Source organism: Cariama cristata, unplaced genomic scaffold, assembly GCF_000690535.1.
Source record: "Cariama cristata isolate BGI_N322 unplaced genomic scaffold, ASM69053v1 scaffold27926, whole genome shotgun sequence".
In the NCBI taxonomy this organism is placed as follows: Eukaryota; Metazoa; Chordata; class Aves; order Cariamiformes; family Cariamidae; genus Cariama; species Cariama cristata.
The window spans coordinates 26,484-53,264 of NW_009622076.1; the positions used below are offsets into that span (position 1 = coordinate 26,484).

The 26,781-nt window shown below is 41.4% G+C and overlaps 1 protein-coding gene across 1 annotated transcript in view; it reads left to right on the plus strand.

The window, feature by feature from the left end:
* ADARB1 (adenosine deaminase, RNA-specific, B1) overlaps positions 1-25,765 on the plus strand; it is a 33,436-nt gene extending 7,671 nt beyond the window's left edge. The window contains exons 2-7 of the mRNA XM_009702217.1: positions 1-398; positions 10,603-10,717; positions 13,380-13,548; positions 14,063-14,211; positions 14,819-14,987; positions 25,387-25,765. The exon at positions 1-398 is cut by the window's left edge and continues 555 nt beyond it. Coding sequence (XP_009700519.1) covers positions 1-398; positions 10,603-10,717; positions 13,380-13,548; positions 14,063-14,211; positions 14,819-14,987; positions 25,387-25,627 — 1,241 coding nt within the window. The 3' untranslated portion in view covers positions 25,628-25,765. The remainder of the gene's footprint in view (positions 399-10,602; positions 10,718-13,379; positions 13,549-14,062; positions 14,212-14,818; positions 14,988-25,386) is intronic.
* The last annotated feature ends 1,016 nt before the right edge of the window (positions 25,766-26,781 follow it).

Below are 26,781 nucleotides of genomic sequence, written 5' to 3' on the forward strand. Positions count from 1 at the left end.
CCTTTTACCTAGGGTCCAACGGTGATGGGTCCTTTAGCTCTAGTGGGGACTATGGTTTGCCATCATCGGCCATAGCCAGCAGCCTTTCCCAGTCGCCTCTCCCCACACCATCGCCGTACCCATCTGCCAGTGGGAAGAACCCTGTCATGATCCTCAACGAGCTGCGGCCAGGGCTGAAGTACGAGTTTCTCTCGGAGAGTGGGGAGAGCCATGCCAAAAACTTTGTCATGGCTGTAGCGGTGGATGGTCAGACTTTTGAAGGCTCGGGAAGGAATAAAAAGCTGGCAAAAGCTCGGGCTGCTCAGTCAGCCCTGGCATCCTTGTTTAACATGCAGCTGGACCAGACCCCATCTCGACAGCCCATTCCCAGTGAGGGACTCCAGTTACACTTGCCACAGGTAAGAAGCCCTTTGGGTTTTGTTGATGTCTTTGGATAATGACCAAGAGTAGCCAAGTCATGCGTATTGAGTCAGCTTGAAGAGCTTTTCTGCTGTTTATTCTGCTTCTGTAGATGTGTGTGTGCATATGTATGTATATATGTGTTAGGTGATTTATCCATTTATGACTTCTGACAATTGCGTGAACTCTTTGTATTCTGTTGGAGAGAGAGGAGGATTTGTTGTAGATGCTTTCAGCCTTGATCATGTCACGTAAGAGAGCACCAAGCCCAGTGCAGTGCCAGCTTGGATTATGGTTTGTGCTGAGGAAAGGTTGAATCGCGTCTTGCTCATCTTAAGCAGCAAGAGTTATATGGAGTTCAAGTCAGAATTACTGCTTTAAGTAAAATTATTATTTGATACAACGGTTTTTAGCAGAGAAGAAAATCGTTCTGTTCTGCAAATAAATTGTTGGCATTAACAGAGCTGAATAATGGAAATCAAGGACAGATTAAGTGGGGCTGATGCAGTCACTACATATTTCCAGGGTCTAAATACACAACATACTTGCAGTGCCTGTATCCAAGACGTATGGTTAAATAGCTGTCATCTAAAGGATTGTGCTCTAATCAAATCAGTTAATAAATACATATAACTTAGGCAAGTAAATCTGGATGAGAAGTTGTTTAAATCAAATGATTAATGACCTAGGGAAAGTATCAGACATACCAGACATAGACCAGAAATTTAAAGTAGCTGGAACAGAGTAATTTTTTATTTTTTTAATGTTGAAAAATTCTCGCTTTGCTTGCTGGTGTTTCTCCTTAATCAAACTACAGTAATGACTATTTAACTCCCCTCTTTCTACTGTGTCTCTTGGGTCTTTTTAATTACATTATATGCCTGTCTAAATTCAAATACTTGCCTATGACTTTTTTTGCAACTTTCTAGCTCTTTATTATAAGAATTTCAAACCTTTGACTTTTTCTATCTCAAAAACATTACTTTAGATTTCATTAAAATTATAAGATACTGATCTGATTTGATAATGTAGGGTTGAAGAGTATAAGTAGATGTTGTGGCTATTTTAAGTGTGGTGTTTTCTCAAAATGCATGGGTAATATGAATGGTTTAGAAATTACTATATGCTTTCTTTTTTAATGTTGCACAATTATTGCGTTGTTGATGAATGTTTCCTTCATTTTCAAATCTAGGATCAGGCTATTTCAGGTAGTTATGATTTCTTCAGTAGCTTCAGTAATTTCAGACTTCATTCTCTGCTGTACTTTTAAAAACAGATTTAGCCCCAGACACCAAAAAAATTTCACTGCCAGTAATTTATGTGCTATTAGTTCTTGAATCAGTAAAATGGTGGAAATTGGAACTGGGATAGAGAAGTAGGAAAGAGCATGGGGTGAGATGTGAAAGAGGTATCATTCTAGAGGGTTGTTTCTCTGCCCCGCAGCCTGGCGTATAACACCGCACACAGCCTCTTTTCTTCAAGGGACTTTGATGGACTGCTGGCAGTGCTGGATTTTTCTGAACTCCTTGCCTTCGTCAGACTTTTAGGAGTCATTGTGAATACGCCGGGTGGGAAGGGGAAGATTGCTGGTACTGCCTCATGTAGACTTAATTCAAAGTCAGTTATTTATTCAGAGGTTTTTGATCAGCTTGTTATCAGGACGTCGTCATTCTTTCTGCACTTCTCTGTGTTGTATTACTCTGCTTTTAATTATAATTAGCTGTCAAGTTATTGCAATTATATCACATCTGTTACATATTAGTGATTTTGGTCTGGTATGTGTTAATGATTAATAAGGGATTTAAGCATTTGTGATGTTTTCAGGTCCTGCTTTATCTTCTTTTTTTTTTACCTCTGTTAGCCGTTTTATTTTTTTACAGAGTGTTTACTCAGGATGTTTAAGTTGTTAAGTTTGGAGATAATCCTAAAGTGGATGAAGTCGCAAACATTGGAGAGTACAGGAATGATGTAAATGAGGATAGGATTTGTTATAACCCATAGACCAAATAAAATGCTGATTGGGTTGGAAAAAAATGGAAGCTAGAAACTTGCAAGGGGAGGAGAAATCCAAATACCAAATGCTTAGTGGAAATAATAAAAGAACAGTGTGGTTGTGGCGATGAAGATGTTGGAATTGACTACCTGGGTGGCAGATTTAAAACCTGCCTGTAGCTGGTGTGTTAATTTGTGGTGCCTTATAAGAAAAACTGATACAGTGGGAAGAATCGAGAGGAGAGATGGATCCCTGCTCCAGTGGTGGTTGTGAGCATTGGCTGAAACGTGTATCTGTGATCCCACACCTAGCGATAGCTGCGGACGCTCCGGAGAAAACTAAATGCGGAAATACACGTGCAAGCTATCAAATGGTACAAAAGGGCAGTTGACATCAGAAATAGGCCTCTAAAATGGGCATAGGTATAATCTTATGGTCTGTATAGTGGGTTGTAGAGGTGCTCATCTGGTGGTTCAATACTTTTAAAGCCAGCCTCTACAAAGCAAGCTTGTCTGCTTGCTTACAGCTTGACCTTTTGTGAGGGACGAAGCAATGTTGCCTGTGGTGAGGAAAATCTCTTTGCTGGGAAAGTGAGTTAAAGCCAGTAAGTCACTCAACATGTGCTTCAGAGCGAATGAAAATGCCCTGCTGAAAAAATCAGCCCTTGTGCACTTATCACCTTGGCAGCAAGTATTTTAAAATGGAAGAGGTCGTCAGTCTTGCATTATAGGGACTTACCTCTCCAAAACAAAGACAATATTTTTATGGTTAGCTATGCTTTTAAATTGATAGCCATCCTCACTTTACCTCCCACCCCTCGATGCAAGGAGGTGTCCCATATTCTGTGATAAGCCAGAGGATGTATCAATGGCTCTAAAATGTGTGTCCTTTATTCTTTGCCATGGAAGAAAATTGTGTATTTCAGCATACTTAGTTTAATATCATTAGAAAGTTTAAATGCATGTCATAGGTCTGCGGATTTGGTAGGTGATGAGAACTGGAGAAGACAGCGATGTGTAAAGTCTTTTAAAATCATGAGGTTTTTGAAAACTGTTAGTGCAAAGTCCAAATCTGATTTCTGGGACAAAGTGTATCGTTGAGCACTCAACCACAGCAAGAGTCACGCTGGGCCAGGCAAGAGCTCCTTCTCACACATCATCCTGTCCCCGGTGCCACGTCTCTGCCAGCAGCCCCAGAACTGGGAAGCAGGAGATTTACAGCGGGTTCTGGTGCTGGTTGAGGCCATCTCCACCTGCTGAGCATCACCTTGGACATCTCAGCAGATGGGACAAGGACATCCTTGGATGTCTCAGGAGGTGGGGTGAGGACATCCTTGGACATCTCAGGAGCAACGAATGTTCTGTTGGACTTCCCTATTTCTTCATTTTTGATGTCTCTTATCACCCAGAGATAAATCTTCCAGAGATCACTTGTTTTCTTTCCTTTTTTTTCTTTTGCCTTAGCTGCTCCCCACTTCCCAAGGGAAAGCTGTGAGGGGTCTCACACCTCTGTCAAACATGGGATGGTGCTGTCCCTACAAGAAGTACTCAGGCCAGTACCAAATGCCTTCGAAAAAAACTGAGAAAAGGGCATATTGGTAGCAGTACTTCCCCAGTATATACTTCTAACCTTCCGGTTTGTGTGTCAAGGATTTTCTCAGCCAGAAATGATGTCTTTCCACCTGAGAGTCCTTGACGGATTATTCTTTCCCCCATGAATTTCAACCCTTTCTTGAACTTCTGTAATCTTTTAACTTCCACAGCACCTTGTAGTAATAAGTTCCACCGTTTAAGTATGTATTGCAAGAAGAAGAGTCTCATCTTGTTTGTGTTGAATGTGTGGCATGCATCGTGGTGTGCCCTGGTAAAACGATCTGTGTCCCAGTAATACACTCTTTGCCAACAGTAAAGAAGGGCACTTGGTGACTTTCCGTAAAATCTACTGGTCCAGGATGCCAGCATTGCTGATGGAAACCATTTCCATCAGATGGTAGGAACCTGCTGGTGGAGGTACCCTCTTTAGGCCACTGATGGCCTCCTTTAGGAGAACCTCCTTGTAAGCTTTATGATGATATTTTCCAGATTTCCTCAAAGTGTTTATTTAAAAAGATGGCTGATTAGTCAGGATGCAAAGAGGTGGAAATTAGAGAAATGGAATTGTAAATATTGAAGCTTAAATATAGAGTTATTTAGATTAGTGAAAGCTGGACTATTGTGTGAGAAAGCAACTTGAGCTACACAAATAAGCAGTGTAGCTGCAGATGAAATTAATTTTAAAAAATCCACTAGAGGGAATACTTTTAATAATTCACCAAACTGTGTTGCAATTCCAATTTATCCTGTATATCATTGTGGACAGACATTGAAACAAAACATTAAGCAGAAGAAATGGAGTGAGAACCAGTACTGCAATGGCTACTTTTACTTGAAGAGCTGTGTTAATCCTGGTTCAGCCTAGGGTGGGCAGGAACTATAAAAGAAATATTCAAATATAGAAAAGATATACCAATGAATGACGAAAATGATTGGAGATCTGGGAAAGCTGCTTCTGCAGAGGTACTGAAGAGCTCTAGGCAATTTATTGCAGTAGACTGCTTAGTGTATACAGGAGAATGAGAATGTGACAGATTCAAGCCTAGCAAAAAGATAATACTGAATAAATTTATGGGAATTAATGAATTATACGTTAGAATAATTGCTGTGGGATTGGAAGAAATGTAAAAGCTACATCTGCATAAACAGTGAGAGAATTTACTGCCAGGCAGGAGTTTGTTTAAATAAACACAGGAAACTTTGGAGCACTAGAAAATAATTACCCTGATTTATTAACATAGGTATCTTTCCACCTTCTCTGAATTGTGTGTGCTGGTCACTGTCAGAGGAGTAGGGTAATGGACCTGGTTGACCTTGATTTTACCTACTGTGGGCACTGCCACTTCTCATCAGCTTGCGAAAGTTCACATAAGCCCTGAACTGTAAGGTTCTGAAGGTAAGATAAAATAAAGCTAAGGGAGAACATTTGTACTTGAGAAGGATCACTGGAGATCCAAGGGAAGCACAAAAGACTGGGAAGTCTTGGATGAGTTCCCCAGTGAGAGCTGGGTGCTGTCAGCCCATGCAGTGCCCCTGCTCCCACTGCCTTTGGTTCCACCACGCAGATGATCACCAGCATTCATCAGAGGCGATCTCCATGGCCTACCAGGGTCTTCCTTTGGATCCAGACAGACCTGAAATTCGTCAGCTTCAGAATATTTTAAAACATGGATGGTCAGAGGGGTTCTGCTACAACATTGCTGCAAGATATATGTTAACCAAAATCAGTCTGTATGTGTAGAAAAGAAGTGGATTCACTGTTAACTTCATCAGAGAAAGGAACAATGCACCCAAAATAGCTTTGAGCTCATATGCCTTAATGAGCAAACTGTCAGCTATTTTAGGTCTTTCCTTTTTTGAATTACCCAACTTTGAATAATGATTTAATGTGGGAGCAGGGGTAGAGAAACTGCCTGTCAGATGTTAGGGCACTCACTGGGAAAGTGAGACACGAGTTCAATTTCTGTTCCAATTAATATTTATTTATATGAAAGGGAATAGAGTCAGAATAAGTGAAAGATCCATACCCAGTTTGGTCAGTGGCCAGGGCTTGATGTAGAGACAGCTTCGAGCCCTTGGTTTTGAGATGAGGACAGCAAGGGCATCACTTTCATAGAAACATAGAGTGGTTTGGTTGGAAGGGACCTTAAAGATCATCCAGTTTCAACCCCCCTGCCATGGGCAAGGACACCTTCCAGCAGACCAGGTTGCTCAGAGCCCCATCCAGCCTGGCCTTGAACGCTTCCAGGGATGGGGCATCCACGGCTTCTCTGGGCAACTTATGCCACTGCTTCACCACTCTCACCAGGAAGGATTTCTTCCTGATTTCTAATCTAAATCTTCCCTCTTCCAGTTTAAAGCCATTGCCCCTTGTCCTATCACTCCATGCCCTTGTAAAGTCCCTCCCCAGCTTTCTTGTCGGCCCCTTTAGGCACTTGGAAGCCTGCTCTAAGGTCCCCCTGGAGCCTTCGCTGCTCCAGGCTGGACAACCCCAACTCTCTCAGCCTGTCCTCACAGGAGAGGTGCTCCAGCCCTCGGATCATCTTTGTGGCCTCCTCTGGACTCACTCCAACAGGTCCATGTCCTTCTTGTGCTGAGGACCCCAGAGCTGAAGGCAGTACTGTAGGGGAGGTCTCACCAGAGTGGAGCAGAGGGAGGAGAATCCCCTCCCTCGACCTGCTGACCATGCTTCTTTTGATGTAGCCCGGGATACAGTTGACTGTCTGGCCTGCAAGCGCGCATTGCCGGCTCATGTTGAGCTTCTCATCAACCAACACCTCCAAGTCCTTCTCCTCAGGGCTGCTCTCGATCCATTCTCCACCCAGCCTGTATTTGGGATTGCCCCGACCCAGGTGCAGGCCCTTGTACTTGGCCTTGTTGAACTTCATGAGGTTCGCACGGGCCCACCTCTCCAGCCTGTCCAGGTCCCTCCGGATGGCATCCCTTCCCTCCAGCGTGTCGACCACACCACTCAGCTGGGTGTCATTGGCAAACTTGCTGAGGGTGCACTCAATTTTAGGCCAGTAAATCTTGTTCACAGCGCTGCAGTGGTCTCTTCATAGCCTGCCTTATTCCCATCTCTCACATACTCTCAGTGACTTTTAACTCTGTTAATGTAATAGACCACCTGGGAGAAAAGTATAATTCTTCTAATTTATTGGGTGAGTATTCTTATAAAAGATGAAAATGTTAGTAGCTGAATCTGTGACATTTAATACTGTTTATTCCTCACCACCCACCTGTTGTTATGCAACTTGGGTATCAAACAGAATTAATAAATCTTTAACATATATGCCTGTTTTCTGGCAGTGGTTTTTCTCCCCTCCCCTACGGTTCCTCCAGTATTGTTTGCATCTCTAGCAATCATTTTGTCTCACTTGAGTTCTGCTTAGTCCTTCTTACCAGTCCTCCCCAGTGTCTGGCTTCACGTTCATTCAAGCGTTTTTAGGTTTCCTTGCCAGCAGCTTAGTTCCATGCTGTTTGAGATGCAGCCCCATCCCATCCTTCTGTGGCAGCTTACATCTTCTCAGAGGGCCTCACCATGTTCTCACTTGTATACCAACACCACGGTTTCCTCTGCTTTGGTTATTAAGTGAAAAAAAAATAAGGAAAAAGCTAATGTGTCCACTGTGTATGCAAGCATCCTACCCAATTGCTGTTCAGGTAGCCTTTTTGTCAGCAGTATTGGCAGGTAAGTCGGCCATGGGTTTCTTCCCAGAAATGCCTGGCAGTTTCAGTTCCCACCTCTTGATGAGAACCTCCTCAAGCCAGCCCTGGTTCCCCCAAGGAATGGACGATTGCATGCCTCTATAGATCAGCCTCTGTTTGGCCAGGTAGGTTGAGTATCTGTGTAGTAAGTTACCGGTCTTCGGTGATCCTGGAAGAAATGTTCCTCTTTCTTCACCCTTGGCAACCGGTCAGTTTTGGTTCAGCATTTTGGAATCACCATTTCTGGTATGTGCTGAACTTTGAGGTTTTGTGTAGCTCAGCATTGGAGAGGACTCCTCCAGTTACCTGTCATCACGCTCACTTTTTTTTTTGGAGAAGAGGTGACCCATATTGTTTATTACCTGGATGGCAAGCCTTTCTGACAGGCTTCGAAGCCTCTTTGAAACATGTATTATCTTTGTGGATCAGGTGCATCCCTATTTGGAAAGGTTTGTTTCACTAGTACATTCCATCATAATGTCATTCAGCACAATTTTACATTGCCTGGTAGCTTGTCAGCTACCAGCCTTGTTCTCCTGCCCAGCACATCAGGATGTGAGGTAGAGCAGAAAAATGTATATATTACAGAAATGAGAGTATAAAACTTGCAACTGGGAAGCAGTATCCATAATTGCCTATGGATATGTGCATATCCGTGGATATGGATAAAATACTGGAATGGGGACTCTCTCGTCCCTGCAGTGATTTGCCTGCATGGCTGCAGGGAGATGAATCATTTAAGCCTTTTGTGGTTTAATTTTCCATTTCTAAAACCAGAATGATAATAAAAAATTTTTTTGTGTATTTACTTAAAGTTCAGCTTTCTGCATTAGGTAAGTACTAGCACAATTAAACACAAATTTTGTGCTGTGTGGTCATGATGCTGTCAGAGTGCAGATTGTAACACAGTTTTGGGTCCAGCAGCAAAAAGACCTTGTTTGAAAAGAAGTGCCTGACCAGGCATATTCATAGCCTCTCAGCAAAATTACATTGCTGAAAAATTTCTCAATCTATTGATAAGAGTTTCTGAGTTGCAGTCCATTCAAATGCATCAAGAACATTTGTATTTGCAATGTTGAGAGTGTTCTGACTTGACAAGCTGTGCAATTACAAAACATTGACCGACGCTTGGTGCAGATGTGACCTCAGTCACCACTGAGTGCTGGTCGCTGTCTCCTGTCAGATTCTGGAAAAAACTGTTGAACTCTGAAATCATGACACATGAGCTTCAATTATTGCTTCCTTGGCTATAAAACTTTTCCAGAAGGAAGTTAACATTGAGAGCTCCTCCATGTTATTTCTAGGCTGTCAGTTCTCATGAGCATTGTTAAGAAAATGGTGGTGAATCAGGCTGGCAGTCTTCAAACCCTCTTTTTCTTTGCTTTTCTTTTGACCCTGGCAGTCTGTTTTTAGAACTGATTGTGTTCACGAGTTTGTACCATTTCAAGTGGGTGCCCCTAAGCTCTGTATACTGCTGCCCATTAGCCCTTGGGCTGCCTTGGGCCCTCTGGAGAGGTGAGAGCAGTGATTATCTTCCATTATTGAGAGCCCAAAGGCAGTTTGTAAGCAGAAGACTCTGTCACAAGCGTCCTTTGGGGCTTGATGCTTACATGAGTGTTTAGCACCATGTTGGATACTCTTGGGTATCTAAGACATCTGCATGGCACTGGCAGGTATGACACAGGACCTGTGTCCTTCTGGTGTGTCAACCTGTGGGCCAGGTTGTTACCCTAGAACATCTCAGATACTTCTGGGTGCCAACACATGGACAACCAGATCAAGGTCTTTATGCCTGGTGCTCTGAGATAGGGACCTGAGCACTCTTGCCGGCTGTCTGCTCCTTCTCTCTGACTGCTGGTCCCGGTGGAAGATGGATGGGCACAAGCTGCCCTGTCTCTCCTGCCAACCTGGGGACCGCTCGTCACGCCATCTTGCATGTAACTTGCCTTTTTCAGCTGCTCCCTTGGGAGCAACCAGCTGTGCTAGCATAGATTGCCCTGGTTTTCAGTTTCTTTTCAGGTGAAAATTCCAGAATTTGATCTTGACTCATCTCTTCTAGTTATTGGAGTCCCAACTGCCTTAAAAACAACAGGTGAGATTAGCTAGTGTTGAACTGAACCATCACTCAACAAGAGCAGGATTGATATTTTTAAGTTTTCCTTAATATTAGAGGTTAGCCCCTCTTACAACCTGACTGACATTGCTTGCTAACCATGCTGACAAGATACAACAAGGCTGTGACTGTTACTGTTCAAGTTTTCCTGAAGGTGAAAGGGATAAATCCTTCCTAATTTTGAGTTAGCTTATTTTGGGTTATCCATTGACATTTTCTATTCCTAAATTTGTATATGTCTTGTAAAAAATAAGAAATAGAAAGTGTTTAACCAGTGTTGAAACAGATTCATTCTTATTTATGTAGTAGCTAGATAGTGAATTCGATTATTGTTCTAAAAGGTTTACATGTTGGTTTGAAGAGCCTGGTTGTTGCACTTCAATCTTCTTGTCAGGTCCAATGTTGAGGATACTGAAATGATGTGTTTTGAGGTTTGAGCATGAAACTATAGACTTATCTGTCTATCCAGTTGTTCTCCTAAGCCTCAAATGTTCATAACGATCATGAGCATTAGGTACTTTGATGCTTGGCTTAGGGCTGTCTGACCCTGTTTTAGTAGACGTGGAGCACACAGAGCTTTGCTTATGCTTATAAACAGCTGTGAGTGTTCATTATGCCTGAAAATTGGACCCAGCCACCTCCTTAACATACTGCTGATGCCCCAATGTCTGTCTTAAAAATGAACAACAAAAACTCATCTAATCATTTAAAAGTGCAAATCTTTATAACCTAATCCTGCTGTAATTTTTGAATTATTTGTTTAATTTTCTACTGTGCATTTCTGTGTGATCCTACAGGTTTTAGCTGATGCTGTTGCACGCTTGGTTGTAGATAAATTCAGTGATTTGACAGAAAATTTCACATCTCCACATGCACGTAGAAAAGTCCTTGCTGGAATTGTCATGACAACAGGTAAAGAAAAAAAAAAAAGTCCTATTTTAACTTCTTAAATATGAGAGCTCTGTTTGCATTCTATGAAACTCTTTTTTCAGTCAACCAGTATTGAAATATATTTTTACTGTTTAATCTTCAAGGTGCACTAAATATAACGATTAAATCTTGGCTAAAGGTAATTACAGGCCTGCAAATACTTCTGTTTCCACAGAGTTCCTGTCTTCTGCCTGATTGAGACATCTAAGATAACTCATGGTCTCCAAAATACATGTACCTTTTGAAATTAATCATGCAACTTTTTGAAAGTAAATCTAAAATAAATTTCACCTCATCGGTCACACAGATGGCATTCTTGGGTTTTGGCATATTATGTAAGAAATTATGCTTGCTTTCTAAGTTTTTAAGGTTTTGCACTTTGTTAGAGTTATTCTCGGTGCTTTGTGTCTCAGTCATTTCAGTAGAAATACCTGAAGAAAGCAGCTCATGTTGTGCATCTACAAGCAGCAGTAATGTCATGGTTTTCTGACTGCTGGCACAAGATCTGTGTTCTGCCAGATCACCCAAAACAGTGAAGTTCTGCCCTAAGCTGATCTGCGACCACGCTGCTGCTGAATTGTCCTCAGGCAAAGATTTTTCTTGGTCTTCAATCCATGTGAACCCTTGATGGGACATTCATTTTAGGCCTGTCATGAAATGTCCCCAATTAGTTGGATGAGTCAGACGGATATTGGTGATAAATGTACAGCTTTCCCTTGGCGATTTGGGCAACACAAGCCCTTTCCTCCTGCGGGGATGTTTGTAGGGGCCTCCTCCACAGAGCAAAGAGGTCTGAGCGTGCTGGTTAGGGTAGGTGATGACATCATGCTTTAGGGACAGAGGAATGTGACAAGGGGACGGTGTGGTCCAAACTCTGTCACAAGACATCCGTGGTGGGCTGACCCTGGCCAACAGTCAAACACCCACCCAGCCTCTCACTCACTACCCTCTCCTGAGGCGTGGGGAGAAAATGGAAGGAAAGTGAGAAGACTGAGGGGTAGACAAATGCTGTAACCTCAAGTGTCCTCTCTCCCTTTTCCTGAGCTCTTACGGCTGAGCACAGTGGTTATGGTGTGGGATGTCCCTTGGTCACTGTCGCTCAGCAGTCCTGGCTGTGTCCCCTCCCAGTCTCTTGCCTACCCCCAGCACACTGGTCTTTAGAAGATTATTTGCAGACAAAGCCTTGATGCTCCTCAAGCGCTGCTCAGCTACAGTCAAAACATTTGTGTGATACCAACACCATTTTAACCCCAAATGCAAAGCACTGTGGAGAACATGCGGTAGTTTTCTTTAGTATATTTTGTGATATTTAACAAGTTCTTATTGTAACTACAGTCCTGTGTCCACAATTCCGAGAAGAGCCATATGACTAAAGAATTAAGACTAAATTAAAATGTGAATACACTTTGATCAACTGAAGAAATAGCTTTACACAGAATTAAAAACCATTTTTGCATGGATACGTATCTGGGGAGCCCCTGGAATTAGATGACCGCATTGCACAGCCTTGTGTTGTAGAGTGAAGTGGCTCACTGCTTCTCCTCTACGGTATTCTCGAGCCCTGTAGGCAGGAGGGGACAGCTAGGCTCAGGTTCAATTTTTTTTTTTAAGGCCATATGTTAAGGAGTGAGAGCTCAAACAGTCCATGTCTCAATTTTCTTTTTAATTACTCAATTACCAGTTCCCTTGCTAATTACTAGTTACACCCCTTATATCGGCACTGCCATCGTGCAGCCGTGTGGTTATGGGAGGATCCTCAACTCTAGGTGCTTGGAGTGCATGGACAGTGGTTTTTTTGCTTTTCCATACCTCCGTAGCTATTCAGTGGGAGGAAGGCAGCAGAAGGCGTTTGGCAGGGCTTGAGCGCTAGCTGCCTCTGCTGGTGAGGCCTTGAGAGCTTTGGAAGACTTAGCGTGGCTGGTTGGGGCTTTTTGTGCTGAGTGTTTTGCTAGAGGGATGTAACATTTTGACCTGTCTTTCCGAATTCTTCATGCAGCTGACCTTTTTTATTTTTGGTGTGTGAGAAAGACAGTTCTCAGTATGAAAAATACCCAAAATGTTTTTTTAAATTCTATTCTGCAGTATGATTTAATACCAAGAACCACACTTCCAGAAGCATTATACTGCCAATAAGCTTTACAGTGGTTTAAGCAGTTAAACTTCCTCATTCCCTAGTCTTACCTTTCCTGGTGTTTGCTTAATACCCTTCCATAGCGCGTTGCTGTTTTAATAAAACAATGCCTTTCACATTTTTAAAGTCACTGTGAATATCTGCATAGGTGGCCAGATGGTACATGCTGGAAGCTAGCTGGCTGCCTGGGGCTCAGAAAAAAAGCACTTTCTTTGGCGGTCAGACTTTAATAACTCTTCCCGAAGCAGCAATTTTTCCCGGCAGATTTTCAATTTCTAACTTGTCTGAACTCCAATGTGAAGAACTCACAAGAAGCATAGACTGTACTGGTACAGGGAGGGTATGGTTGAGTGAAGTTTTTGCTTTAAAAAAAATATCAGAAGAAAAAAACATTTGTTTTTTTAAAAGAAGCAAACCAAAAAAAGGAGCCTTGTTTGGGTTCTGCCAAGAAGATCACTTGCTAGACAATTTATGATTTTGATTGTATCTTCTTCCTGAAATTTTGCTTTTCAGGTACAGATGTGAAAGATGCCCTGGTAATAAGTGTTTCCACAGGAACAAAATGCATCAATGGTGAATACATGAGTGATCGTGGTCTTGCATTAAATGATTGCCATGCAGAAATTGTATCTCGCCGGTGCCTGCTTAAATTTCTGTATACACAACTTGAGCTTTATCTAAGGTAAGCTGGAGAGAAAAGGGTGATGAGCTGATCACACGGAGCTGAAAAGGTCTCTGTATAAAACATCTGTCTTAATTGTTTCAATGTGAAATACTTGTCCTGTTGCATTAGGATGTTTAATTTAGAACTCAGGCCCTTTGCCCTAAAGTTTGACTTTAACAGAACATGTATTCAGTTAGGTGTCAATCATGAGAGGGGAGGACAGACAAAATAATTGGGAATAATTTTGTAAACTGTAAACATGTAAATCAAAATAATCGCAAGAGGACTAAAGGGTGGTGATGTTTCATTTGCTGGTAAGTGCCTGAAAGCTCTTGACTTCTGGGGATGTTAAGGGCTCTCTATTTCTTGTCTCGATGGTCTTTCAGTTTTGTTAATTGTAATAACTGTTAGTTTTATACTATAAAATTTCCAGACATCCTGTGTTTGTTTTTAATGCCTGTTAAGACTGCCCAGCTTGTGGTTATTTACGTGTTAACATCAGTTTTGACTCTAGCTTTATTCTCTGTTTCAGCAATAAAGAAGATCAACAAAAATCCATTTTTATCAAATCGGAGCGAGGCGGGTTTAAGCTGAAGGAGAGTGTGCAGTTTCATCTCTATATCAGCACATCTCCTTGTGGCGACGCCAGGATTTTCTCACCACACGAAGCAGCACAAGAGGGTATGACAGCAGTCCTACTCAAGCAAAGGAGTTTAAAATATTCTTTGAGCATATACAAGCGGCACAGTTAAAATTTAGGTGTCTTCTTTCCTTTTAGTGTAGATGTGTGTTAGACAAAGAATCTCTTCAAAAAAAATCTGAGCTATTCTTCCTGTGTGGTAGAAGTTAAGTATAGAGTGATCCATCGTATGGTCTTGAAGAGGCTGAATGCTAGCCGAGATAAGCCAGTGAGTCAGCAAGTATTTGTACAGAACTAACTGAACCGTTTCACTGTTTCCATCTTTTAACGGTGGTTGTCTGCTTGCCCCTTTCTTGATCTATCCGTTAACTTCATTATAATGCTGTAACGCGCAGAGCAGAATTGAAGAGCTACCTGCTGCATGCTGCTCCTTCGTGGAAAGCTTGGTTTAATTGCAAGTGTGTTTTAGAAGACAGTATTTGTGAGAGATGTCTGATGCTGTACCTAATTTGCAAGGAGCAACAGAAATTGTTACACGAGCCAGCAGTTATGCAGGCAAATACTTTTAGTTGGCTCTTCTTATAATGCTATGTGTAAAACGCTTTGAGAATGTTTCTCAGCTGATCATAAACGATTTTTGTCATTTAGATCAAGGGGACAGGCACCCAAACCGCAAAGCGAGAGGACAGCTACGGACAAAAATAGAATCTGGGGAAGGGACCATCCCCGTGCGCTCTACTACCACTATCCAGACATGGGATGGCGTATTGCAAGGAGAAAGGCTACTTACCATGTCCTGCAGTGACAAGATAGCGAGGTGAGATACCCAGTGATTGGTTTCTTTACTATTACTTTTTATTGCTGAACAAGAAAGAAGGGTTGTGTGATACCTGCGGTGAACATGCAGGTTATTGATTGGCTTATTTCATTGCGTAGACATAGTATGGGGGTGGCTGTAGCTCCAGTGATAAAGCTCTGATTCTTCACCTGCAATCGGTGTCAGACTTTCTGCTGGCTTCAGAGGCAAGGTGAAATCATTACGTATCATTCCAGCCACTTCAAGTCATGACGGCTTTGTTTCGTATTTATATCACTGGGAAATAGCAGAGGAATGTTTGGGTTTTTTGCCTAAAGTAATATAGCATTAGCAAAATAGTGCAATAAATATATTACATTACTTGTATTTTAGTAACTTCCTTTGATGATATACATCCTTGCCCATCATTGGACATGTTCAGAGTCAGGTTGGATGGGGCTCTGAGCAACCTAATATAGTGGAAAGTGTCCCTGCCCATGGCAGGGGGGTTGGGCAAGGTGATCTTTAAAGGTCCCTTCCAACCCAAACCAGTCTGTGATTCTGTGATATCAAAGGTACATACATTTTCCAAGGATAGATTTAGATCTGTATTATTTTATACAGGGGAAAAAGTGTTCCAGTTAAAAAAAATCTTAATTGGTGGGCACGTTTCATTGTTAACTTTAAAATTATTTTAATTTTAGTTTCAATACTATTAGGGTAATTAAATATTTTGTTTCCCATACTAGTGCTTTTATTTATATTTTATCCAATTACTACTTTGTTGTCCTTTTTGACAAAGATTAAAAGATTTTTTTTGTTCTAAATCATAAATGTACAAATGATTACACCCAAAAAAATTTAGCAGCAGTGTCCTTTAACAAGTCTAAGAAGTATGGGCAAGTTGCGACATAATTTTTTGAAGTGAGTCTGTGTGTTTACAGCCACTGTGTTCTTGCAAAATAGATGAGTAGAGCCAAGTTTTTCAACTGATGGTATTTTAGTTCTTTTTTTAATTAAAGTAGCTCTGCTGTTCTGTCAAGTCACAGTTAGCCTGATTCAAAATTTAAGTGTATTAAGTTGGAACTATTCTTGTGAACTGCATATGCCAAATCAAAAATACAGGAGGAAGGTTATATAATCACTTTGTTCCTGTAGTCTTGTCCTAAGTAATCAGCATCTCTACTGAAGGAAGACGTTTTACTTTAGTTTAAATCCCCCTAACATAAATGGAAAGGGCCTTTCAGAAGCTAGGACAGTGGGTTGTTGAAAGGTAAATCTACAAAAATGACATTTCCATTTCTTTTATAATATTTTCAGTAAAATTCACCAAATAAATTCCCCAGCTTCATGCCAGGGACTTCTCCCAGCCACCCAACATGACAATTGTGCCACATTCATTTGACTTCTTTTATTACATCGTCATTGCTGTTAGTGCAAATAAAAATATGAAGACAGTTGTTGAGCTAGAACACATTTGACTATTTTGTTGATTTTGTGTGATGCAGAACAGAATCCATCTCTCGCTTGCATAGCTAGCTGTTACCTCTCCTTGGGGCTAATGGGAATAATTTTGTTTGTGCCAGTGAAGGAAGCAAATAGAACCCCTTGACACAGAACAAAGACTGTATGACGGGTAAGAAGGCCCAAATTTTCATATTCTTTTTTTTTTTTTTTTTTTTTTAACATTTCCCTGAGACTTATGACCGTGTTTTGTCCATTTACATTTGAAAGAATGTATTGCTCTGTAGTGTCTGGCAGTCAGTCCTCCAGTACGCCTGAGCCCTGTGAATTTCCACTGAGCTTTCCCAAAGGTTCACAGTCCCAGCCTGGAAAAGACGTGGAGAAGTTTGGGGTGCAGGATTGCACAAGCAGGAAAACTCCTTCTACCTGAACAGCCTCATCTGTGTGGATTATATGTATAATCCACGCTGTTATTTCCAGCCTCTGAGTGCTTTGTTGCCGTGTGCTGTTCAGCACCCTCATGAGCCTGGTAGGAACATCCAAGAAAAATGGTGAGAAATATGGAAAGGCCATGAGTGTAATCCCATTTGGGTCAGAAGCACTAGAACAGGATTATCCTAGTGTGTTAGTGCCTAGTGGCACTGCAGTATAATGTTAGGGTGGTTTCTGTGACTAGAGTAACTGTTTTGGGACATTAGTATACATGCATTTGTTTGAAATGTATCCTCACCTTGTTCTGTGGTACTTGATGAAGTCTGGTTTTGTCATTCTCCTTTTGATGTGTTTTTCTGCCTACGTTAGTTTTAAGTTTTTTGGCTTCAAATGATTACTTAACTTGTCATGAAACATTCCAGTTGTTACTAATGTCTTGCTGAGAAGAGCAAAATTTGTTTTCACCCCATTTTATTGGTAGGAAGGCTGTAGGAATTGAGAAGAGCTTTGAGATTAGATCGAGTTGTTAAAGGGGAAGTCATTGGTGCTCTTCTACTCTAAAGAAGGGAAAATACTATTTCTGATAATCTTTTGTGTGAACGAACATCACATGCCCATGCACTGGACTCATTCTGTGATTATTCAGAGTGGAAATTCTGAATGGAAGTTTGTAACTCAGCCTTTCTCTTTATTTCCCCAACGGCTTTGTCTTCTTGACCCTACCACCTAGTTTTTTCAGACTGATGAAGTTGCACAAACACATCTTAAAGTCCTATGCATGCTCACTAAAGGCTGCATATTCTGCAGCTATGTCCATGCCCATCCATCTGTCTTTGAGTTTGAGATTTATTTCTAATTGGCAAGCTCCATGACAGAGCTGGTGTGATTTCTGAACAGCAACAGAAGTAGTAGTTCTCCTCACTGGTTCTTAACCCAAGTGACGGTGGCCGATGTTGAATGTATTCACTTTGATATGTGGTGGCTGTGACACCTAGGTAAAAAACCTGGGGGAAAGTGGTAGGAAACCACTACCCAAGATGAAGGATCTAAATAACCAGATGTAGCATCGTGTAAACCTCTCAAACCAGTGACCTGAATCTTGACCCAGGCTTATTGGTATGCAGCAAATCCAGGCAACATCAGAAAACTTGGGACAAGTCAGAGCTGTGTGGTTGCCAGCCTAGGTGCATCTACAAGGGAAAGTCGATTCTCTTTGTAATTGCAAACCTGACCTCAGGATAAATAAAAAGATGTTTGTGAGAACTGCTGCTGTCAAAGGCCATGGACTTCTTGCACTTACTGATTTATAGTGTGGGCCGCTGACCGAGCCACTTGATGTAAAAGAAGCTTTGACTCCATGTAAAGACATTGCTGCCTGTTTATGCTGTGGCTTCTGAAAGGCATGGGCTGGTCATAGAGATTCAGTTAATCTCTTAAAGAAACAAAGAGAAATCAGAATTAAAATCAGAAAAGAAACCAGATTACAGTTAGCTGAGTGAAGTCAGCTCTGCCCATTCATTCTGCCAGGTGATAAGAGTAAAGCCCAGCTAGATGGGTGTCCGCAGCAAGCAGATCATGACCTGCCCAATGTGGCTCTGAGTTGAAGTTGAGCAGCAGAAGTGTCCCTGCACATGAATGATGAACTACAACGGACGTGCCTGCAAAGACAGACAAATGCTTGTCACCGAGCTACAGAGGTGAAGGCCACCACAGGGCTCTGCAAGCATCCCTGGGGATGCTACTGGCCTCAAACTTGGCAGGCTGATTGCAGCAGTTTTGGAAATCAGAAACATGCAGGAAAAACCGTGGGTGCAGCTACTGCAAACGTGAGTGCCTTCTATTTGGAGCTAGCAGGAACCCCTCGGTCTGTGGCTTCCAACGTCTTCATGGTAAGAAGCAAGTTGCCTCACATCTTGGATGCACAGTGGTCATGGGGAGCTCTTGGTTCATGCTGCAATTCAGAAGGCCTTGAAATCTCATTGGTGTTGCGATAAGCCAAGCCTGCCTTTGGGATTACTCCCCAAGACAGCTACCATCTGAGCTGTATGCCCCTGTCGTGGAGGAGGACAGGAGATGCATGTGAGGCTGTAAAATGCTTTCTGGAGATAGCGTGACATCTTCTCACTCGTTGACACCTTCTCTCCCTTGCTATCGGTTGCAAGTAAAAGCTTTTCATAAACAAAATGCCTGCTAAATAATTTTCCTTTCTTCATAGTAATTGCTGTTTATAAATTATATTAATACGAGCAGCTCTTTGAATTGTAAACACCTGTTTTTGTCAGGTTTTGCAGTCTGCCTCATTTTGGTCGTTGCAGGAGACTATTTATTTTCCTGCGATGAATTCTGGCACCGGTTCCAAGGGTACACCATTGTAAATGCAACGCATAGTGAGTCACCTCTGTACTGCTGTCTGCATAAAAATTATTGACAGTGATACTAGGATGTTTGATCTTAACATCAAGCTTTATTTACTTAGTGCTGTTGGGCTCCCCTCATTTCTGTGTTTTCTCTAAAATAGTGCAAATGACAGAATTTCTATGCCATTTGGGGTTTGGAGAGTTCAGAGGAGAGTTTTTACCTGAAGTGTGTGTTTTCAACCTGGTGGTTTTTTTGGCAAGAGGTGCACTAGCACACTCTGTGAAAGTGTTGCTGCAGAGTTAAATTTTACTGACCTTTTCATGTATCAAGAGTTGTGAAATCAGCTGTATGTCATGGAGAAATCAGTAGGTGTTTGGGGAATCTGCTGTAGATACCCTTGCCTCTGAGCACGTGGTAGTCTAAAGCAGAAATGTGGCAACATAGCAAGGAAGAGAGGACTCCTCTTGGTTTGCTGTCAGTCTCTGGTTTGCTGTGATTGAGAACAGCAAAAAGGTTGAGAAAATGCATTCATCCTCCAGATTGTTATCCATAGGATCTAAGTGGTGAGTATAGAACAAGGAAACTAGTCAGTATGATAAATTTGTAAAATTCAGATTTCCCCAGTGCGGTGCTCATCTATAAAACCTCAGGTGAGCACGCTACATAGAGTATCCTCTGTGTAAATAGTCAGGAGTTGAACACAATTGATGTGCAAGGGCCATCATTGGGGTCTAGTCTGTAAAGGTGTTGAGATGTAGTGGTATGAAAGAGCATTTCCCTGGATGCTTGAGCACAAGATTACTTCATAGACGAGGTAGAGGACATGGCAAAATCTTGGTGACAGGGAAAATTTCGTCTTTTGATCTCACAGTAGCTAAGTGTGCATGGAAACTGTGAGCTCTAGAGCATTAAAGTGGAAATACAAGGCACCCCAATCTCTACTCCCAGGAAGACATCGCTGTAGTGTTTCTGAATTGAAGTAGTTGTTGGTTCGCACCTGAAATTTTTCAGATGGCTGAGTTTTTCATGCTAAACAAAAATACTCAATGAAAAGCAGAGCTTTTGTATAAGAAAAAGACTGCATCAAAAAAGATGATCTGCTGGTACAACTTTGCTGGAAATTCTCAAAAAATAAATAAACCTGATAGCAAATAAGAGAGCTGCATGTAATTATGCATTAATTCTTCCTCATAGCAAACAGTGAATATATGAATATAAGAAATAATAAGGAGTTTAGAGAGGAATAGTAAGAGGCTACTAAAAGAATACATGTGTACATTGGTCAGACCAGATGTAATTTATTGCTCCTCACACAGTTTGCTCCATCTTGCATAATTTTGCTCAGCAGCATGGCCCCACTAAAATCAGTAAGATCATCTGAAGGAGAAAACGTCATTTGTCCAATGCCTATTTCCTTTCTAAAAGCAAGCTAACTTTCAGCTGGGTTTGGAAGTGTGCTTTCAGTGGTATATTCTCTGATGGAGAAAGTGTTTTAGGAAGCTCCCAGCACCCATGCCCAGATGCTGCATCCCTCCTGCACGCTGCATCTCCTTGCCTCTCGGTGATGGTCCTGCAGTTGTTTGTGAAGCTGTAATGTAAATCGGACTAGAGAAACTGCCTCTTCAAAATACAAGGCCAGAGTTTTGGGTTTTTTTTTAAAAAACTTGAATCATGTCATTTATCTAACTTTATGGAGAGCCATAAAAGCAGTAAAATTAGCAGTCCAAGGAGGGTCCAGGTGGTGATATGCAAAGTCCTCTTCGGTCAGGCTTGGTGCTGGGGAAATGATTGGGCGCAACTTCATACTTTATAGCAGCAACAGATTACAGCATCATTCGACTGTCATCCTCCTTATGTGTTTTAAGTGTTTGGAGCTCCTTAGTGGCCAGATACTTAGATAAAGTTACATTTTCTTTTTCCTTGTCCCACAAAAGCAGCAGTAGCTCATACATGTAGTGATGGGAACACTGAACCTCCCAATCCAGGTGTTAGTAAGGACCATTGTGGTGTGTCAGCTGGCATGTCTTAGGAAAAAGGAGAGCTGTGGTTTTGATTTGCAGCTTTTGTTTCTCTTCTCATGCTTAAGTACTTTTCTAATTATTGCTAGAAGAGCTTGAGAAATTTTGTTGTCTTGTCAAATATGGTAGGGCTTAAACATCACCCCAAGGAGCCTTGGTAGACAGTGAACCAGACTGCTTGGTGACTCTTGATGATCTTCTGTCTCACAAAAGGCAGCTCAGAAGCAAAAGGCTGGTTCGTGGTGAGTAAATAAGTTGTTTGAACTTTCTGGCATCGTGTCAGGTTGCCTTTCCTTGTGCTCTGCATTGCTTGCAGAACTGCAGAGTTGAAGCTGAAAGAGTATTGCACGCTGCTGAACATGCGGCTGGCGTTTGGCTGCAGGTATCCACATCCACACCAGATGCCCCAGCTTCCCTGGCGTTAGATGGCTGACTCGTTGATGGAGAACTGTTCAGCTCAACGTCCATGGTTGTACTTGACTGCTGAATAAATCACTTTTAACTGTAATGAGATCTAGACACCCAGCTCAAACCAAGGCACCTGTGTTTAAGTGTTGGCAGTCTGGACCTAAATCCTGTAGCTCATGCTTTATATCAATATAAAAGCTTGTATTTTAAATGTCAGTTTTACTTTAAAGTTTTTTTAAAGGTTGTGAAAGAAAATTCTTGTAGTAACTTAAAACCAGAACACTTTGAATATGTAAAATACTGTCATAAGAGGCATTGGTTTTATGCTCAGCTAAGATAAACATCTCAGGTTTTTCCAGTGAGAAGTTTTATGTTGGAGAGTATCTTCCTGTGTGCTGAGGTGTTCTTTCCCTTCCACAAATCTCTTGTCTACAAGCCTTACTTGAGGCATTTCGGTATCACCATTGATGTGATGCAGCACATTCCTGTATTCTGCTTATGCTTGTGCTTTAGTGCTTTTTTCTGTTGCAAACATGGTGCCATTTTCCTGGTTTAATGGTGAGAAAAGATACTGCAAAGGTCCAGTCTGCTCTGTGATCTGCCTGGTAAGACTGGACCTGAGATCAGATCATTTTACATGGGAGCTCTGCATTTTTGCCTGTGGCCAGTGTGGGAGAGATTTAAACTGCTGAATTAGTGATGGGAAAGTTCCCTTATCACCTTCTTGAGCCATCAAATGCTCCTCAATGAGTACCATGTCACGGCCAGGGTCTATGTCCACTCTACTGCAGTGTGGAAAGGTTCATTTCTGTGTTATAAACTACATCTGAGCCTTGGAAGGTTAGAGTTTGTTAGGCTAGATTTAAGTCACTTCAGTTAGTTAACGCTTTTCTAATACTATTTTTAATGTGAAGAAAAAATCCTCTGCTTAATTGTTTCACTGGAAAGGCAACACTGACTTTTTTTTTTTTTTAAAATAAATTTGTCTCTTTCTGCTCTGCACCTCATAGTTTGTAATGAAATACAGAATTTGACCCACTCACTTCTAAAGAAGTTGTGGTTTCAGTAAACTTTAGTATTAGATTGACAGCATTTGTTGGCCCGCATTCTGACAATTCGTGCCTGTAAACTGGAAGGATGAGGGAGTTTTACCATTTCAGGAGGCAGTGCCTGTGGCCTTTTGAAAACTGATGCGTGGTGTTGGTGTAGCTTCTTCTCAGTTTATATCTATAAAAGTGGCTTTTAGTGTACGTGCTAATGGAAGTGAGAAACTACTGTTTGACAGAAAGAAGTACAGTATAAAAAAAAAGAACAAGAAGAAAGTGTCTGTGCAATCCTTCCTTTTGGCTCTGTTACAATCTGCAGAACTTCATTTGGGTTTCGTGTTTATCTCTGCATTACTGCCAGTTTCTGATACAAGCATACATTTCTATAGATAAGTATATGTTATTTTATTATAACAATTGAAATTTAAAGCTAGTTTTATAAACCTAACCACCATCCAACCCTGCCTAATCAATACTAAGAGCTTGAGGCTTTGGTTGTATGAATGGTTTCTGCAAACCTTGTCCTTGCAGCAAGCCAGCAACTCTGAATTCAGCGCTCATGAGTACATACAGCAGTGGCAAACGTGATGCAGCACACCCCGGCTAAACAGCAGGCATGAGGGCAGTCACAGTCTTGTAATACCAGTTCATATAGTTCACCTTGCAGAAGCTTATTCAGGTGTCCACACTCCTCTTTTTCCTTTAATCAAAGGAAGTTGAGCAAGACAAACTTCAGCTTCACTTTCTGTGCTGGAGAAGGTCACCAAGTGTGGGAGGAAGCAGCAGAACACAAGCTCTGGAAATACTGAAGGCTGAAGCAAGGAAAAGGGTTTGGCAAAGGTTTTATTTAGGGAGCTAGGGACTTGCCAGAGGAAAACTTTGGCCTTTTTAAAAATGTCCATCCATCACTCAAATACTATTCCTGAAAAGTAAAATGTGATGTGCCTCACTGAAGGAAGCTCAGTTTGTGTGTCTGCAAGTTTCAGATACAATTGTAAGACCCCAGTTTGCAATGCTTAGTCTTGAATTCTTTCCAGATGTTTCTTCCATAATATTATCTGTGTCTGTAGCAATCTCTGTGCTCCTCTATGCTTGATATAGGTAATACTGCAAATAACAAGAAAATACTATGGTGATTCATTTGACATTTGAAATACCTCTGTCCTTACAAAATTCTAGTCATGGTAAGGTCCTTAGAAAGGCGTCTTGGCCCTGGGAAGCAATAATTTTCATTTGATATCTTTACTCTGACATCTGGTTACTGACTGCATTTTCAATGTTCTACAAAATATGCCTTTATTCAATGTAAAACATGCCTTATTTTGGATTAGCGCAGTATTTTTACTCATTTATTAGAGCCAGCTTTTTTAATGACAGGTGAGTAAGCTAATGCACATTGCCTTCATTTTCATCCTCAGTAAAGATATGCAAAGAAATTGTTTCCTTGAATTGCAATTTTTGTTTTACCCTTTTTAAAAAACATTTTGCAAGTCTTGTAGCCAACGTGTGTAGTTCAATTTTTGCAGTAGTGAAGCAGTTCTGCTCTATAGTTTCTAACCTGAACTGATGATGATGTGTAGTCATGCCAACCCAGCACAAACTGCAAGAAACACTGTAGCACCGTCCGAGTTCCCTGTTTTCCTAGGGAACCTTGGAACCCAGTTTAAGAAGGGCCTTTTAATAAGGACAACCGTTCTATATGAGCATGAGAGCTTCCATTTTGCTCATCTATTTTACTTGAGCACCAAAAGAAACTTTCCTGCTGCTTGTGTCTGAGTTTGCTGTTGTACTCAAGTATGCTATTTTAATAGTGCCAAGCTGTTTGCAAGTTTACCTCAGAGACAAGGACAGTGAAAAATACTCTGCGGGAGACTTTGAAGTTTTAAAAAGAACTTTTTATGACTGTTACATACAGATTGAGAGCCAAAACTTGACCAAATGAACACAGCTACAAAAAGATGTCAGTATTTTGCTCCTATGCATGCTATATTGCTGCCACCAGACCTGATCCAGTGGTGCAGACAGGGATTTATGGTTGGAGTCTATGAAGCATCTAAAGTAAGCAAAGTTTATATGCACTCTGCATATTTTTAGTTTTCAGATTCAGGTTTCTCCCTGCCTGTGGATATCACAGGCAACTACGTATGTCCTTTCTGGCAGCAGGATGTGGACAGTTTGGCTAGAGTGTCAAGGACAAGCCTTCCCTTATGATGCTGAGATGTTGAGGTCTTGCAGACACAATCCTTCTTGTGTTCTGGGAAGGATGGTTTGTCCACTGCCAGGTGTCTTTTGGAGACATCAGCTGCTGTTTCTGACTGAGGATCTCACAGTTTGGCTTTCTCCAATTGAATGATCCTGTCCGTCTCTGGCATTACAGTGCTGGAAAATGCATCACCAGACATGTTAGCGGGGAAGTAAAGTTATGGAGTCTGCTCCTGAAGTGGATGCTGACAGCAGACCTGTTGCTATTGGTCCTCTTACTCAGGATTTCGTTGATCATCCCATAAGCTGGTCTTTGAAATTCTGGCAGATGTCACAGCTATGCCACCATAGTCATGTGCTGGTCAAGAGGAAGGGTCGGAAGTCTGGTCCATTGTGATTGACTACTATTATGTCTGGCAGATGTTACTTGTTCCATTAAAAAGAAAGTGTTTTGTTTTGTTTTGTTTTGTTTTGTTTTTCCCTCCCTCTTAGGTGGAACGTATTGGGTATTCAAGGATCCTTACTTAGCCTCTTTGTGGAGCCAATTTACTTCTCTAGCATCATCTTGGGGAGTTTATATCATGGGGATCATCTATCCAGAGCCGTATACCAGAGGATAGCAGAGATAGAAGATCTACCACCTCTTTATACACTCAACAGACCTTTACTTAGTGGCAAGTATCTAATGGAGAAGGCCGTGCCGGTAACTAAGTCTGTTCCAGTAGCAATGTGATTTTGCAGTTCTCAAAACCTTGCAAATTATGTACTGTGAGTAAACTGCTTTCTGGTTATAACAGAGAAGTTATGGTCTAAACCTAATAAAGATACTCGGTCAGAAATACCATAGCAAGGACCCTTTGGGAGTTAAAAGGTAGGAAGAACTGGGGTATGAACCTTTGGATGTGGTTTCACATAATTGCTGTCTGGAGCGTGCCCTAGCAATATGTGAGGCAAGCTGAAGGCCCCGGCTTAATGAAACTTCTTCCCACCCATGAAATAGTACGTTAGCTCTCACTGTTATTTCTCTTGCCATTGCAGATGTTTGTTGAATGGCCACGTCATTAATCAGTATGCCAAGACAGACACATTTTGTTCACAATTTCTAGCTCTATAACCAACTAAAAATGGATGGAGAGAACACCTCAGCGGCCATTGGTTGTATTACCTTTTTATCATCAGTCTTTGTTGGATGCAGCATTAGCTTTAATTAGCATGGCACCCAACTTGTTTGTATAATCCAATAATCTTAATATTTTAATTTCCACTTTGTACGTTAATGCACAAATGCATTCGGAGCCCGGTGGCACGTTCTTTGGGAACAGAGTATTAAATATTTCTGACAGAGAGCAACATGGCAAGCCCCAGACAGTGTAGTTAGCAGTTGTCTTTTGCAGCTGCTATTGAACATTTAAGTACTGTTCTTTGGTTTTGCGCTGATCCTAGGCTCTAGTGGGGCTAAGAGGAATGGCAGTATTTGAATGAACAGGTCATAGCTTCTAATTGAGCCGTGACTTTCAAAAGAAAGTTCTGAAGTGTCTTAAATTCTAAAACTGCTAGTTACAGTAATGCTGTGAAACTTTAAAATCCCTTATCGTCCATCTCATGTGTACTGCTTTGTTCTGTAGAGCTTGGCTTTTGGCATGTGTCTGTTTATTTTCCAGGGGAAAAAAAAAAAAAAGCTCAGTATTTTAAAGCATGTTTAAAGTTTGACATGAATTTTTAAAATAGATTTAGGGAGAGAGTGAGGAAAAGAGCATATTGAACAACCAGCATTTCTTTAGATGCGAAAGGTAATTAATAAGGATTCCCTGAACTAGGATGTATTAAAATGTGAAGTAAAGTACTTGTCCTTATATTGGTATGTAACAGTTACTCACAGTACCAAAT